General features: G+C 39.9%; 1 protein-coding gene across 1 annotated transcript; it reads left to right on the top strand.

The window, feature by feature from the left end:
* Nucleotides 1–12,882: 12,882 nt before the first annotated feature.
* Nucleotides 12,883–15,154, top strand: LOC127649465 (uncharacterized). Its single transcript, XM_052134560.1, has 7 exons — nucleotides 12,883–13,000; nucleotides 13,178–13,510; nucleotides 13,604–13,912; nucleotides 14,209–14,289; nucleotides 14,426–14,458; nucleotides 14,569–14,649; nucleotides 14,850–15,154. The coding sequence occupies exons 1-7, from the start codon at nucleotides 12,955–12,957 to the stop codon at nucleotides 14,882–14,884; spliced, it is 918 nt and encodes a 305-aa protein (XP_051990520.1). The 5' UTR covers nucleotides 12,883–12,954; the 3' UTR covers nucleotides 14,885–15,154.
* Nucleotides 15,155–17,094: the final 1,940 nt, after the last annotated feature.

Below are 17,094 nucleotides of genomic sequence, written 5' to 3' on the forward strand. Positions count from 1 at the left end.
GTTCATTATCTGAATTGAATGATGTCCACATAAATTCGGGTACATTTAAAAACAAAACAAAATAAAACAGCGTTTTCAGGCATTTTCCAAAAGTTTCTCGTCCACACTGAACCATATTAAAATGCTCAAATCCCCTTACTGCACATGTGAAAAATCGCCTTCCATGTACAGTCCGAAATGCAATTTTCCTCATGTTTCGTCACCGGACAGCAATTCTGAGTAAACTTCCTGTCTGTCACCTTTAGTAATGAAATGTGAAGGTTGTACAAAGTAACATTTATCTTTAACAAGACAATCAAAGTGAATAGCTGGCACAACAACGGCGCTACAACATGGGCCGCCATCTTGATTGTTTTAAGTTGAATAGATCACATGACATCTCCATTTCAACTGTACACACTACAATGCAAAGATAGCTTTTAAAATGGGGCCACTTGGGAGAGCGTTTTCAAAACGCTAAAATGTTTTCTGATATAAAGTCATCTCAGTGTGGATGTAAGGCCAAAATGTAGTGAAAAAAATTTGTTCCCTGTCTATCACTCGACATTGTGTTACCTTTGCTTTATTCAGAAAAGGCCAATGAAAATTGGTGAGTGGAATTTGCATGCCGTGCTCCACCCCTGACATATGGGTATAAAAGGAGATATCGTGCACCACTCATTCAGACTTCTTCAGAGCCGAGTGCATGTTTGTCCCGTCACCTTGCTGTCTGCAGCAAGAATTACAACTCATATCAGTAGTCACCCTCGCACGGTCGAGTGTTGTGCTTCCCTGAGTCTACAGGTGTAAAAGAGTATATTCTAAAAGAGTATATTTTCTCTAAAAGAGCTTGCACAAACGACTGCCGTCTTTTTAAAGATGTACTTTCGCCTTTGTGCTACTGGGTGTGGCTGTTATCTCTCCCCACTGGATGAACATGAAATCTCGTCTCGAAGTCTCAAGTGCTCGTCAGCACGCTGAGGCAGCTATTGCGGAGGGATCATGTTCTCACTGTGAGAACATGCCCATGAGAACTTTGCGGTCACGGCCCTCTTCCTCTCTTCTGAAGCAGAGAGCCACTGCGGCTGCTTCCCGACCCCGTCTGTCCTGCGTTGAAACTCAGGCGGCTGGGTCAGTGAGTGCTGTGGGCTATTTGGATGTGGGATATGGGAGTTTCTCCGCCAGCTCAGTTCCCACGCTCCTCCCATCCCCCAGCATGCTCGTTCTACCCGGTAGAGTTCACGAGCGAGGCAGGCGGTCCGCCTCAGGGAGGATTTAATCTCTCGTTCGCGGTTCGCGACAAGTATGAGTTGTCAGTGGCAGCATCAGTGGGTGGGCTTCTGCTTTCGGAAGAGAACGCTCTCAGGCGGTAGAGCTCAGGACGAAGAAGACGCTGAGTTGGCAGCTGTGCTTGCCTTGGTGGCTGCTAATATCAGGCTTCATTGGAACCCTATGAAGGGAGCGATAGAGCCCACCACCGCCTCCATTGGAGTCAGCAGACATTGAAGTCTCAATGCCCAGCCCTACAGGAAGGGCCTGTAGGGCTCTACCCTGAAGGTGTACGTGGCTGCTATAATGGCATATCACGATACACTGGATGGGAGACCCTCACGGCAGCACATCCTGATCCCCAGGTTCCTCAAGGGTGTGAGGAGATGGAATCCTCCTAGGCCATGCCTGATTCCCTCTTGGTATCTCTCTGTGGTCCTACCTTTCCTACAGAGAGCCCCCTTTGAGCCCCTGGAGCAGGCCAATCTCAGCACTTTGTCACTGAAGATGGCCCTTCTGGTGGCGCTCATTTCTATCAAGACCTGCAGGCGTGCTCTGTCACCAGCGAATGCCTAGAGTTCGGGCCGGCACAATCTCATACCACCACTCTCTTTTTGTATCAGGGGAGAATCTGCAAGCGCTCTCTTCAGAGGAGGAGGACAGAGCCTTGTCATTGCTGTGTCCAGTTTGCACCCTGCACATCTATCTAGAATGCACACAGAGCTTTAGTTGCTTTGTCTGTTCTGGAGGGCAGCAGAAGGAGAAAGCTGGGCACTGGTGAGCGTGCCTCTCTAACAGACGTATGCAAGGTTCTACAACCTGTGCATAGAACCGGTTTCGACCTGAGTGTTATGAAGTAACAACAGGTAGGCCAGGCAGCCGGTCAGGTGTATCGATTGCATGGCGCCTTTCCCCTTTCAAGGTGATTATGTGCGCTATCTTGACCCCAACAGTTCCCCACAACTGGTGAACGCTGGATGCCTCTTTAATTTCTTAAGCACTATTCGGTGACAAACTCTGTGGAGGAGTAACGCCATCAGGCCCGGTACTCGTGGTATGCCCCTTTTCAAGTGAGCCTGCATACTTGGGCTCAGTGCTCCATACGTGGTTATTTCCCCCCTCAGTAATCCCGTATTATGTGTTTCCACTGTTCGGCTTTGCTCTGCCTGTTGCTGTGTACCCTCTCTGTAGACAGGGCCCTCCCAGTGGTATCATTCCATATATGAACTTCCCCGTGGGTAAGTCCATGTGAGGTATTCTGCCCTACAAAGGCAAAACGCCGTAACATCATGTTTGGTCAAAATTGAGTTAATGTCATTTTTGGGGTATTCAAGACCTCCTTTATCATGTGAATAAATATCGTGAGTCAATTTGATTGTTTTAACGAGAAATTAAAGGGCTATGACAACCGTAACATCCAAAACCATATGAGAAACCACAGCAGAACGCCGTAACAGTTGTTACGGCTCTTAGCCTTTGTTCCGGCACGCTTAAGTTGAGTTAAGGTGTTCTGACTTTGTTTCGCCTGGCATCAAGAGAGATGTTACGGTGCCGCTGTGATGTTACTGTACTCTGGCTTTGTCATACTGTCAAAGATTACCGCTCTTTTATTGTCACCAAACCGCGTAACATACACACGACACATCTTTGAATTAAAGTGTAGACTGCCAACTGCTTGTTTGTATTATTACTCTGTGATACCGATGTGATAGGGCGATGGTTCAGATCTGTCAATGTCAGTGACAGCCCCGGGCTAGCTAAATTTAATCTGTGTCACGTAAATTAGCGTTAACGTTGACGCTGACACTCGCCTCGCATCAGATGCTGAAAACCAAATATTAAATACAGAGGCATCCTTCCTTTCCATGCAATCTGATATAATCCATAGAAGATATAATCCATAGCAATGCACGTCATCTGCTGTATCCACATCAATCCATACGTGTTTGAGCCATATTTCCTTCTTGCAGGTGTTCACGTCAGATTTTACAGCTAGTTATCGCTAACGTCCATACAAAGTAGGCTAACCTAAATAGTAAAAGTAATTCCAACTTTTTTCGGTATACTCTGTCTATATTATCTCAGAATTAAAAATCCAAGTCGAGTTCGTTGACTGAGCATCTTGAGCAGTTTGGTGGCCCTTAACCCTTTAACTGTCACCCCTCCCCCTTTTTTCGCATAGACATGAAAATCACTATCCAAACTTAAATGGTTGTATTTCAAGAATGCTTTGTCATATATACCTATGGACAAATTGTGTTCCAAATTTTAGGTTGATATTTCAAAAAATGAGCTTTCAATAAGATTTTATTTGGGCGCAGTAAAAAACTTGAATGAGCAGTCTCTAATGTATTGGTCTAATGTGTGCTACTGTATTGTGAAAATATTTATTGTATTTATTCATACTGTACATACTGTACTGCAAAGTAACTTATCTGTTATACTGTTTAACGTGTTAGTGTTGCCGCACTATCTTTAACATTATAGCACTAAATAGGAACAACCAAGGTCTTCTATATAATTTAAAACAAATACCATGATGACTAGACCTTGGTTAGGTGTTCTTATAATGGATGTAAGTATGGTGAACAGCAAGTAAATATTGATTATATGTCAGTTACGGCCTTTTGCCTTTGCATGACTCCTGATTTTTGGCACATGATACAAAGGCAGAGTACAGTAACTGCCAAACAAGGGTCAAAGGTAAATTTTGAGCTCAAGATTTTTTGCATACAAACATTTCTTCAGTATAGCAACTAGTTGTGAAATTTTGGGAGTCCTACCTATAATACTTTTGTCTGGACAAAACAGAAACTTTAAAGTCATTTTTCTCAGTTTCACACTCTAGTGAGTTAAGGTCTTTTGCTTTTGCAGGGCAGTATTCTCCACATGTTAACCTCCCTCCGAAAGGATGTGTTCTCCGTAGTGCTATCCCTCCTGGAGAGGAAAGAGCACTTCCCCAGCGCTATTCAAGCAGGTGCTCAGCGGGAAATTGCTTTATACAAAAATCAGGAAAGGCCACCACATATAGCCTCCTTGGTTAAGTGCCTCCTCCCACCCTTAACGGGACCAGCCTTAACTAACTCGCTGTAAGGTCACGACGTGGTCGAGTGCTCGCTGCAAGGCACACTGAAGCTTGCCTGTGTCCACACCTCCATACCTCATGACACGTCTCAGCGCCTGCGGCATTTCGTATAGGAAACTCTAGTGTCACTAAATAGAGACAACGTTGAGTGGTGGTACTCCCTCTCCGGCTGATGCATATGAGACTGCTCCATTACTGGCTACAGACTGGAGTCCCGAGGTGGGCATGGCGCCGCGGCACCCAGCGTGTGACTATCAGCCCCTTCCCGACTTAGAGCAGGTCTCGAGGTGCGTCGTGGTCATGATGGATGCCTCAAATTTGTGCTGGTGTGCCGTGTGCAATGGGCAGGCAGTATCAGAGCTCTGGACAGGGCCCCGCCAGCAATGGCACATCAACTGTTTTGGTTACTGTTGTAACCTCTGTTTCGGGATGGATGAACAATATGTTGTGTCCCTCCTGCCGTGATGCTGAACCGACCGCTGACATGGCCGGACTCTCTCTCGGCTCCTCAGCACAAATCTAAATGAGTGGTTCATGCCATCTCCTTTTATACCCATATGTCTGAGTTGGAGAGTGGCATGCAAATTACACTTGCCAATTTCCGTTGGCCTTTTCTGAATAAAGCAAAGGTGATTGCGACTCAAGTTGGAACCCCTAGTGTCACTACATCGACACAATGTCTCATTCCCTCCATCGGGAACAGAGGTTACATCAGTAACCAAGACATTTTCAAGCAAAAATATATCCATTTGTATGTGGCATCACAACAATCTACAACAATGAATAGAAAGTCACATATACACCAGTTTTAATTGTTGCAATTAAACATGTAAACAATATCAATCTCAGTAATGTGGATTATATAGAAATGTATATTATTTCCAAACAGTTTTACAGATGTTGCTTTTGTTAATGTATTTTTTTTGTGTGTGTGTATGTGTTCTTCTCAGGAAACAGAAGGGCTCAGAACACCCTGAAGATATAACAATACCATACATATGTAAACACCCTCTTTTCAAAATGTAAAAACAATGTAATTTTCAATTAAGTCTATTTTTACAGTGGCCCAAATGCTATGTGCATTAAATATGATACTATGAACTTTTTTTAAATAGTATTTTATGAAGTAATTTTTCTCAGAGATTAATGGAGCATATTTGAATCTTTTGATGTTTACAAAGGCCAATTATGACTTTCTTCAGTATAGCACAAAAGAAGATGTTAAGCCAATGTTAGACTCTTGTTTCACTGTCTTTGTAAAGAAAATAAGATGCAATGAAAATGAAGGATGACTGCCCAACATTCTCTTTTTGTGTTCCACAGAGCAAAGAAAATAATTTTGATTTGGAGTAACATAATTATGTCATAAATGATGACAGAATATTCATTTTTAGTTGAAAGATCCCTTTTAATGTCTTTCTTATATCGTGTCGATACTGTTAAATACCAGAATAATGTGTGTACCTTCCAAAGAAAAAATATTCTGTCATAAACCTTTTAAGTGACGACCTGACAGCTTATTGTGTTTCAATTTTTCATCTGGCAATTTTGGTGGGTCTGATCATTTATCTGACTAACTTTAGGTTCTGTCATTCAAACTCTCTAGCTCTACAATCAGCTCTAAATCAGACTCTTTGTTGGTATGTTACTTTTGATGCATTTTGGCTAGAATTATAATTATTTTGTCTTCTGATCTCAGTGATCATGCCAAAATCAATACAATTCCTGCCCACATCATGTCCACCAGCTTGAATTGTATCGAAAACATACTTATCAAAAACATACAAATCAAACTCATCCTAGGGCGTTCATCGGGTCAACCCCATATTTGGGTCAAATAATCTAGAGCCAGTTCAGGTAAAAGGTTACTCACCGATTTCTGATATATCAAAATATTTTCATATAATACATCAAGAATCAGCTGGTGGTGAGGCAAAATTAAAAATTTAAATTATATTTTCAGTAATTCAGGCTTAATAAATATCAGAATTTCTGTTAATCAAATCCAGCACATCTGCTTTAGAGTGAGTGAAGAGCCTCAGAAATGATTTGATGTAAACATCATAACTGTGGATAGAACAAGTGTGATGAGGAGAGGCTGTCAATAGAGCGCAACAGTGGCTGCCCACTTTTTCAGCCATCTAGGTTCCGGAAGTATTTTTCCCCATTAATTTTTTCATAGACTTTTAATAAAATCCTTCTTAAAAGAGTTGTGAGCCATGAACCAAGCCAGCTAGCTCTGAGCTGAATCACAACATCACAAATTTTGTTTTAAGGCAAAAAAAATAATAATTAAGTGACGACCTGACTAGGCATAAATACAAAGGTACGAGGCTGTGTACTTACCATCTTTCATGAGGGCACAGACTACAATCCCATGAAGCATTGTGAATGATGTCATTGAATAAAAAACAATGGGAATATATATACAACTTTTATTTTAAGGTTGTTATAGTTATGGAAACAATACATTTTAAGTATATTTAAAAATATTCTGATATGTACAAATATATAAGTAGTTTATGGGTGAAGGTTACATCATTCACCGATTATGTAATCATCGATTACATCATTCACAGTATGTCATGGGATCATGCGGCGCGGGTTTCATTGGCCTTCTCTAATTGGTGGACTTTCACTGCTGTACCATGGGTAATATAATTGTGTACCATGAATTACACTATCAAACACGATTTTTAAACCATGTAGTTGAGATAACATAGCCGGTTGGCTTCAACGGAAGCATATGCCATTAATGAACAACCTCATAGCTCACGGTAGTTCTGTCTTTCAAGTTCTCGTTGAAAATCTATTTATGTCAGTGTTTCTCAATTCTTTCCTGGAGTACCACTAACACTTAGTGATGTCCGATTCTTGAAAGAATCATTCTTTCGAGCCAATTCTCAGTAAGTATCCAGTCATACAGTTCACATCATCAAACTAAATCACACTTTAGTTCTGGGTTGATGACGCAAGACGCACAGCTGAAGTAAATGTACTGGCTATGCAGCACATCGAACTGTCAGAAGAATTGAATGAGCCGGCCTCACTTACTGTCAAAGATTGCAGAGAATTACAGAGGACTTGCCATGTGCTGAGATATTAATGGCAGTAGCTGAATAAAGCATTTATAAACTTACAAATGTTTGTTTCTGTGATATTTTTGATTATTTCCAAATATTTCCAAATGAAGGTCTTCAGTATGGTGTCATTTTTATATCACCAGAACCTTAATTTGAAAAAGCCTCTGAATTCATGACCTTAAAAAAAGACTGAGTGTAATTTTATGTTATCGAAACATTTTGCTGTTTTAAATATTTGAAAATATTTTGTGTAAATTCACCTATAAAAATCCAGGTTGTGAAATTCAAGCTTTTATTAAACAAGTGTAGATTTCAGGTTGTGAAATTCAGGTTTCAATATTCAGGTTGTTGAATACGGGTTGAGAAGTTCAAAATTCGAGGATGACCTCCGCGAATGCAAGGAAGAACAAACGAGCGTTGATGTAATCCATATCTCTCTTGGACAATTGCAAAAAGTAATTTTAAATGAATGAATGAATACAGTCTATATACATATAGCAGTATATACTATATACACTGGCAGCCAAAAGTTTTTAAACATTTACAGATTTTGCTCTTTATGTAAAGACATTGGTACTCAACTGATCACAATGTATAGTCAGGACATTAATAATGTGAAAGATCATATTGCAATTTGAAAATAAATAAAAAAATCCTCCACGTGCAGCAATGACAGCTTTGCACATCCTTGACATTCTAGCTGTCTGTTTGTCCAGATACTCGGATGACTCTTTCTACTTGATTTCCTTGTTTATTCTGGTGAGTGTTTACATTCCTCCTCAAGCATGTGTGAGCACTGCGCTGCAACGTCTGGCTTATCAGATCACAGACATGAAACAAAAATACACAGACTCACTTATTATTCTCTGTGATTTTAACAATGAGTGCCCATTTATGGAAGTGAGAAGCGACCTCTCTGACATGTATTTTTATTTTCATCAAACATCCTGTATTGCTGTGATGTGGTTTGTCATGGGTCTTTCAATTACTTAATAATAATAATAATACATTTTATTTGTAATGCGCCTTTCTCAGACTCAAAGCGCTACAGCATGTACAGAACAAAATAATCAAACATGTGAATAAAAATATATATAGAAGTATCAAAAAAAGAAATACATAATTAAAAAAAAAAAAAGAATACTTATAAATTGAACACTTGACTAAAAAGATGTGTTTTATGAAGTTTCTTAAAACAATCCACAGAAGCAGCATCCCTAATAGATGAGGGTAGTGTGTTCCATAACTTAGGCGCATTATAGGAAAAGGCCCTTCCCCCCATGGTTTTTAATTTACAACGAGGATGACACAGAGAGAGAGAGCGGGAATGGATGGAGTAACCAAATCACAGATGTAATCTGGAGCCAACCCATGTACTGCTTTATAGGTTAAAATCAGAATTTTATAGTCAATACGTGGCTGAACTGGAAGCCAATGCAGTTGCTAGAGCACGGGTGTAATGTGATGGCGTGAGGATGTATGAGTCAAAACACGTGCAGCAGAGTTCTGTATATATTGCAACGTCCTAATAGAATTTGCTGGTAAACACGCAAAAAGAGAGTTACAATAATCAAGCCTTGATGTAATGAAGGCATGGATAAGCCTCTCTGCATCAGGCCTAGAGAGAAATGGTCTAATACGTGCAATGTTCCTCTGATGGAAAAAAAAAACCTTAGTTATGTTTTTAAAATGTGAATTAAAAGTTAGCTGGGCATCAAAAATCACGCCCAAGTTACGCACCTGTCCAGAAGGGGACAATTGGGTATTGTCTACTGAAATTTTACATTTATTGACATTAATTGGAGTACCAATTAATACGATTTCAGTTTTGGAGCAGTTTAGTTTTAGAAAGTTGAGTTTCAGCCACGCTTTAATTTCCAAAAAACAGTCAGAAAGTTTTGAAGAGGAAGAATTAAGATCAGGCTGAGAGCTGATATAAATCTGGGTGTCATCCACGTAACAGTGAAAGCTCAAGCCATACTTCCGAATGATCTGCCCAAGAGGCAGCATATAAACACTAAATAAAACAGGACCCAAAACTGACCCCTGAGGGACACCCTGACACAGAGGCACAGTCAGAGATCTGTTAGAACCCAGGTAAACAAATTGGGAACCGGAGAGGTAAGATTTAAACCAATTTAACACAGTTCCAGACAGACCGTTCCACATATGCAATCTTTCCAATAATATGCTGTGACATATGATATCGAATGCAGCCTTAAGGTCTAACAAAACCAAAATGCCACAAGCCCCAGAGTCGGCTATAACGAGGAGGTCATTCAGGATCCTGACTAGAGCAGTCTCTGTACTGTGTCCAGATCTAAACCCGGATTTAAAATTTTCTAGTAGGCTATTCATACAGAGATGAGTATGGAGTTGGCCAACAACCACACACTCAAGCACTTTTGCCAGGAAAGATAAATTAGAGATGGGTCGATAATTTGACATATCGGTGATATCACTCCCAGGCTTTTTAAGAACTGGGGTAACTGCAGCCATTTTTAGAGCAGAAGAGACATTCCCTGTATTGAGTGAAGCATTTACAATAGCAGTGATGTGGGGCACAATGACAGGCAGAGTAGGTAGTGGTTCAAGTATGCATGTAGTAGAATTCATTGACAAAACAAGTTTAGAAATAAAATCAAAATCAACAGTACTGAAACTTGAAAAAGCAAGACCAGAGAGATTAGGAGAATGCACCTCAACAAATTCAGAAGCATCCTCACAGGCAATGGCGTTATAAATATTCTCAATCTTAGATGAAAAATAATTGAGAAATGCATTACACTGCTCAATGGTAGGACAGTTTAAGTTACTGGGAGATTTAATTAGATTATTAACTGTTCAAAACAGAACTCTGGGATTTGAGATGTTACTACTAATAATAGTAGAATAATATGCCACTTTTGCAGCTTTGAGAGCTTTATGATACTCAATCTGATGCTGATCAAACATTGATCTATGAACTGTTAGGCCAGACTGTAAAGGGATCAATGGAAAGGAAGAGGCGAGAACCGGCTTTTCAATATAAATAATAGGTTTAATGATAAACTTAAAAGACAACACAAACACACACATGACGGACATGTCCGCTAACGATCTCTCTCTCCCGCACGGCCCTCTGCAGTCAGCCTTTAAACCTCACGGAGGCATAATTAGCCTAATACGAGACCGGGTGTGTAGTATCACGACCCGGCCCCGCCCTCCGCCCTGCCACATTCCTCCCTCGTTCTCTCAGGCTGGGGAGCCCCATCTAGCTGGACGAGGGAGGGGACAAGGGGGGGGAAACAGAAATAATTAAAATGGGGGGTACTTCCTGTAACAGTGTAGTACCCCCCAAAAAACTGTAAAATTTAAAAGAGGATAAAGGCCAACGCAGAGCGACAGTGAGAGAGAGAGAGAGAGAGAGATGAAAAAAAAAAAACTCTTACTCGCCAGTTCTCCGATATGCCGCAGCTTGTTCCTCGGCCACTCCTCAACCCTTTATCGGACGATAGCCGCACCTCTCCGGGCGGATCCGAGACAGTCCTCCAGCCCCTGGCGGATGGAACACCCCGCCGCGTTCTCGGGGAACAGAAGGGGTCTCCCCCGCCCCTGGCAGCGGTCCTCTCGCTCCAGGCGGTCGCCAGTGAGCCCCTCCCCACTCGTGGTCGGCGGTCTTAAACCCCGCCGCGTTTCAGCGGCCGGTAGGCGACTCCTGCGCCCCTGGCAGCGGCCCAGACCAATCCAGGTGGTTGGCTAGGAGCCCCTTCTCCCCTCACGGTCGTCGGCCATCGTCCTCGTTCAGGCTGCTGGGCTCCTCGTCCCCCGGCAGATGGCCGCGGCTGCTCCGTTGGGGTGGACGGTAGTGGCGAGAACTCTACTACGGCGTATCCCTCCTCCTTCCCGGGCTTCGGCACCAGTGTAAATGGATCAATGGAAAGGAAGAGGCGAGAACCGGCTTTTCAATATAAATAATAGGTTTAATGATAAACTTAAAAGACAACACAATCACACACATGACGGACATGTCCGCTAACGATCTCTCTCTCCCGCACGGCCCTCTGCAGTCAGCCTTTAAACCTCACGGAGGCATGATTAGCCTAATACGAGACCGGGTGTGTAGTATCACGACCCGGCCCCGCCCTCCGCCCTGCCACACAGACTTTTTATATTTCTGTTCCAACTGCCTGCCTATCGCCTTCAACTTGCGCAACTCAGATGTATACCAAGGAGATGATCTCTTAAAAGAAACAACATCAAAGGGGCAAACTCATCCAGAATAGATGTAAGAGCAGCATTATACTGGTCAATAGAGGCCGCAACTGGTAAATCACCCATAGTATGACTAAGAAGATCAAGATCAATATCACTGATTTTCCTAAAACAGATAACACGTTCTTTCACTGTCTGTAAAGAAAGAGGAGTTAGATTGAACGTGAGGAGCTTATGATCACTTACACATACACCAGTACACTCAAGTTGTTCAATAAGTACTCCTGAGGTGCAAACCAGATCTAATATATGTCCGTGTTTGTGTGTCGGAAAATTAACATGCTGAGTGAAGTTAAAACATTCTAGTGTATCCATGAAACACACAGCATTATTGCAAGCCATATTGTTAATTACTTGTTACCTTTTATTAGCTCTGTCGCACTTACTTTATTAGTGCCGTTCAATGTATTCTAAACTTACAGCTCCACTTGGAATCATGGTGTTCTACAGCTGGGTGGATTTTTTGACCCAGTGTTTCTTCTACTCTCTCTTTTGAAGGAAGCTGTTAACTGACAAACACCCAAGAAAACATTCAGCCTTGGGGAGTGTTATGTAATTATGATACAACATTTATTTAAAAGTCTATTGCTTTGTCTCATTGTTGGTTAATCTGTCAACCATCTATATTTATATTATATATTTATGCATTTGGCAGACACTTTTATCCAAAGCGACTTACAGAGCCCTTATTACAGGGGGATTCCCTGGAGCAACCTGGAGTTAAGTGCCTTGCTCAAGGACACAGTGGTGGTGGCTGTGGGGCTCGAACCAGCATCCTTCTGATTACCAGTTATGTGCTTTAGACCACTACACCACCACCACTCTAGTAACCATCAACATCCCTATATGAAATTTTAGTAAAACTAAACCAAGACCAAAACAAAAACCAACACAACTAATATCACTAAATACATAATTATTAAAGTGAAACCAAAAGTTAAAAATTCCCATTACATCACCGTAGGTTATTATTTATGTTACAACATAAATCTTCGTCTTCACAAAGAAAAAGGGAGAAAGAAGTAAAATAAGAACTAAGTCCGTTTTAAGTGTGAATAAATTGTATCTCACTTGTAAGTCAGTATGGTTTGTCAATATGGCCACTTTTTAAGTGCCTCTGCGCAGTGCTGTGCTGTTTTATTTTTTTATGTCATGACATTACAACCGGTCTGTGGTTCCGCAAACTGCTCAGATTGTAGTCTGATGTGTGCTGTGGGCAGAAGATTTATTAAGAGTTGTGTATTAAGACCATCGAAGAATAACATTGACTAACAGAGAAAGAAAATGGCTAAGTGTATGTTGCGACTGATTATTCTATTCCTTCTGAGAGGTAAATGAGTTAACATTTTCTTTATGACAAGTAATAGTCATAATTAGTGTAATAGTGCGTATGTAATATTGTAAGGTAAAAAAATATAGAGAATTTGTACTTAAGTCATTTAAAAAAGACTTCTGTTATATTTTGAAATACATTATAATATTAATATTGTTATCCACAATGTGTCAGGTACAGGTGGAATGAAAGAGGCTGATGTGTTCTGCAGTTATGGAGAAAATGTCACTCTGCCCTGTAATAATGCTCATGCTGACTGCACATGGATCTATGAGAGAAACAGAGATTCAAGGGCAGTTGTACTGTTTGCTGATGGAATAAAGAAGAATGACACAGAGAGACATTACAGACTGAGTCTGGGGTCTAAGTGCTCTCTGAACATCTACAAAGTCACAGAAAATGATTATGGAGTTTACAGCTGCCAGGAACATGTCAAAGGGCAAAATCTGGACGACCAAATTAGACTAAATGGAAACTATTCTCATGTTTTTCTGCATGTTCTTTATGGTCAGAATCTCAGTCAATTGCATGGCTATATGATCCGTTTAAAATAGCACCCTTCTCACTTTCATGTTATTTATGTCTTAATTTCTGTTTCAGTTTCCAAACAATCTACACAGACTGAGATCAGAGCAGGTTCTGTGACTCTCTCCTGTCATCTGTTTTCATATGATGGATATTACTGTGAATATTTTGTCAATGTTAAAGGATTTCAGCTGGTCTGGATGAATCAGGCTGGTGTAAATCTGCAAACAGACCCCAGATTTCAGAAATCATCCACCCCGAAACACTGTAACAGCACTCTGACTATAACACTCCTGAATGAAGACAACAACAAAGAGTGGAGATGTCTGCTTTTCAATGGAAGTGAATTTCAGACCTCAGCCAGTTTTAATGCCAAGTATTTGGGTGAGAAACTTTAACATTTCCAAATCAAATGCATTATATTTCCTGCATTTATATTTTGCACACAGCTTCAAAAATATATATAAATTAAAGAAATAAAAAAGTACATCTATTGCATCTTTGATAAAGTACATAAAAGGGTTTGTCAGACATGCTGTGGCAGAAATCCCCATTTAAATGTCTAAATATGGTCACCAAATCCGTCACATCCTATACAGATAATTTGCTTAAACTAAAAACTATGTCATCATCTTCTCACCGTCATGTCAATTTGAACTTCTAACTTAATTCTTCTACAGTTGATGCCGTCCCAATCAGGGACAACACAATAAACTCTGAAAAAAGCTTGTCTCCTGAAAAATCAGAAATTCCAACCAAAGGTAATAATCAACATCTCAGGGCTCTCAAAGAGAGTATAGATGATCACTCACTTTGAACTCATATTTACTGCTGCTCTGTATTAATGTGTCTGCATGTTTGATGTAACACTTTTGTCTTTTTTGGAAACACTGGCAGTCTGGCCAACTTTGGGTGTGTCATCAAGCAGAGGTATGAATGTCTTTACACCATTAAAAATGTGAATATAGTCAAATGGTCATAATGTAATTTACAGTTTTGTGGATCTGAATATCAATTTGTCCATGCCTCTTTTCCTGTAGTGATAATATTTCTTGGTGAGATTGCAGCATTAACAGCTCCTACTGTAATTCTTCTTCTGATCTTCTGTGAAAGAAGAGCTGGTGAGTTTTGATTCATTATCAGAATCAACCATATAAAACAATTCATTGAAAGCCACATAGTATTTACAATTAAACCAGTGAACTATATCTCAGTATGTTAATTAAATATGGAGTATAATCTCTAAATGGTTTTACAAATGTTGCTGTTATGACATATTACCTTAGATGTTTGGTAAAAATTGAATTATTTGTGTTTTTAGAAAACAGAAGGACTCAGAACACCCACAAGATATAATGATACCACATGCAATAAAGTGCCTTCTTTATAACTAAAACCAATTGTGACTTCATTTATTGAGCCCACAAATTGATATTTGCATACTGATTTGAAGGTAATTTTTTAGTGGCCCATATTCAATCTGCTTTAAGTATGAATGCATAGCATGTATAGCAGCCACATGTTGTTATTTTTTACTTGATTTATTCATAATTAAAAACGTTACACCATAAGGGCTGCATCATATTTAAATCTCTTAATGCTTACAACCCAGCATGTTAGGATTTTACACACTATGGTTATGATAAAAAATAAAAAATATTTGTAAGATATTGTCTGTATGTGTTTCTGCCTTATTTAGCAGCTAAATACATAATATGTATATATATATATATATATATATATATATATATATATATATATATATATATATATATATATATATATATATTCCAAATATATTCCAAAATATATACTCCAAGTTTTGAGTGTGTTGCAGGCATCAAATTACTAATTTGTTTACATTTACAAAATACAATCAAGTCAGCCAAAATGTCTTTGTACATTTGTCTTTTAAATAAAGGTTCAAGAGAATTAACAAATCCCAGATTCTTGTTTTTATTGCATTTTACAAAATATCCCATCTTTTCTGGAAATGGGTTTGTAGGTTTATACTTATTGTCACCATGGCCTATGAAAAGAGCAAAACCTTCAATGCATTTCAACTATGGCCCAAATAGCCACCATCAGAAACCTCTTATATTATGTAACTAACTGAAATCCACTGTATTCCAAAAACCTGTGAAAACAAGTCACAGACCTATGTATTTCCTTGATCAGCATAATTAGTAATTACACCTTTCTGGGAAACAACTTCATGAAGTGCAGACCAATGCAAAATTGCAAGTTTGTGACTTGTTTTAAATTTAGAATGCCTTGGAGTTCAATTAGTTACATGATATGAAGTATTTCTGGTAGTGGCGAGATGTAAGTAAAATCCAAAATTACACTGGCTTTATCCTTTAAAGTGATACTGAATCTTGGTAGAACTTTGTGTTGCACTGTCCAAGCTGTAAATCCAAAATACTGATCTTCTCCAGCAGCTGCTCCTATGCTACACATGTAGGTAACTTTGAATAGTCCTCCAAACATTCATAGCATGGCAAAACTGGAAACAGAAAGCAAGTGGATTCTGTTAAAATCCACCCAGACCAAGTGTATTCTGTTAAAAGTATCCCATTGCAAACTTTTTAAGCCTATAAGTGGTAAGATCAGTCTTTGCTCTAGCAAGGGGCATGTCACAATTCAAATGGTGGCCTAATTTGACATGATTACAGGAGTCTTTGTAACATATACTAGCAGAATCTTCCATTTGCCGATTATGTGCAATTAGAGTCATTTTGAGACCATTTTCTCCAATGCAATGAATGTGTATTGGGAGGCTATACTCTGTTCCACACTTGTGAAGCACAGGAGCAGCTGATGAAGACGTTTAGCAATATTTGGACTTATGTCATGGCCACTAAACTCCACAGCCCAAACTTCAACAAAATTCAATATAACTTCAAGGGAAGTGGCCTAGTCCTGATGTTAATAAACCAAAGGTGTAAGGCTGTGCCGAGTAATGAGTGCAGGTCACAGATAAAAAGCCTGAAGACAAGGTAATGAAGATGTGATCAGGTAAGCAATCTTTGCATTCAGTCTTAAGATAAAATTTACTATCAGGATAGTGACAGGGGCTATGACTGTGATTAAAGGAATAGTTCACCTAAAAATTACTGCCAGGGGAGCTTTCTTCCAAACAATTGCAGTAAATGGAGTCCAGCCCTTCGGCTTAAAAAAAGACAACAAATGGCCCACAAGGTTCAAATGGATAAATAATAATGGATATTATTGGGTAATAGATATTTGAGTTAAGCTAAATATGTTAGACTACATACGTGACATTTTACATTTATGCATTTGGCAGACGCTTTTATCCAAAGCGATTTACAATGCACTTATTACAGGGACAATCCCCCGGAGCAACCTGGAGTTAAGTGTCTTGCTCAAGGACACAATGGTGGTGGCCATGGGGTTCGAACCAGCGACCTTCGGCGACCTTCTGATTAACAGCCCTGTGCTTTAGCCACTATGCCACCACCACTCCAGTATGACATACAGACAGCTTTCAGCTGAGCTAGTATGCTGTGCTTGTGTAAAACAAACCTCTGCTATCTTCGACACAG

This window comes from Xyrauchen texanus, chromosome 9, assembly GCF_025860055.1.
Source record: "Xyrauchen texanus isolate HMW12.3.18 chromosome 9, RBS_HiC_50CHRs, whole genome shotgun sequence".
Taxonomy (NCBI): Eukaryota; Metazoa; Chordata; class Actinopteri; order Cypriniformes; family Catostomidae; genus Xyrauchen; species Xyrauchen texanus.

What these genes read in the sequence shown, in the direction of transcription:
- LOC127649465 (XM_052134560.1), top strand. Translation starts at nt 12,955, where the DNA reads ATGGCTAAGTGTATGTTGCGACTGATTATTCTATTCCTTCTGAGAG. An exon ending in ATCAGAAATTCCAACCAAAG is followed by an intron (nt 14,290 to 14,425) that starts GTAATAATCAAC and finishes AAACACTGGCAG; the next exon opens with TCTGGCCAACTTTGGGTGTG. An exon ending in GGGTGTGTCATCAAGCAGAG is followed by an intron (nt 14,459 to 14,568) that starts GTATGAATGTCT and finishes CTTTTCCTGTAG; the next exon opens with TGATAATATTTCTTGGTGAG.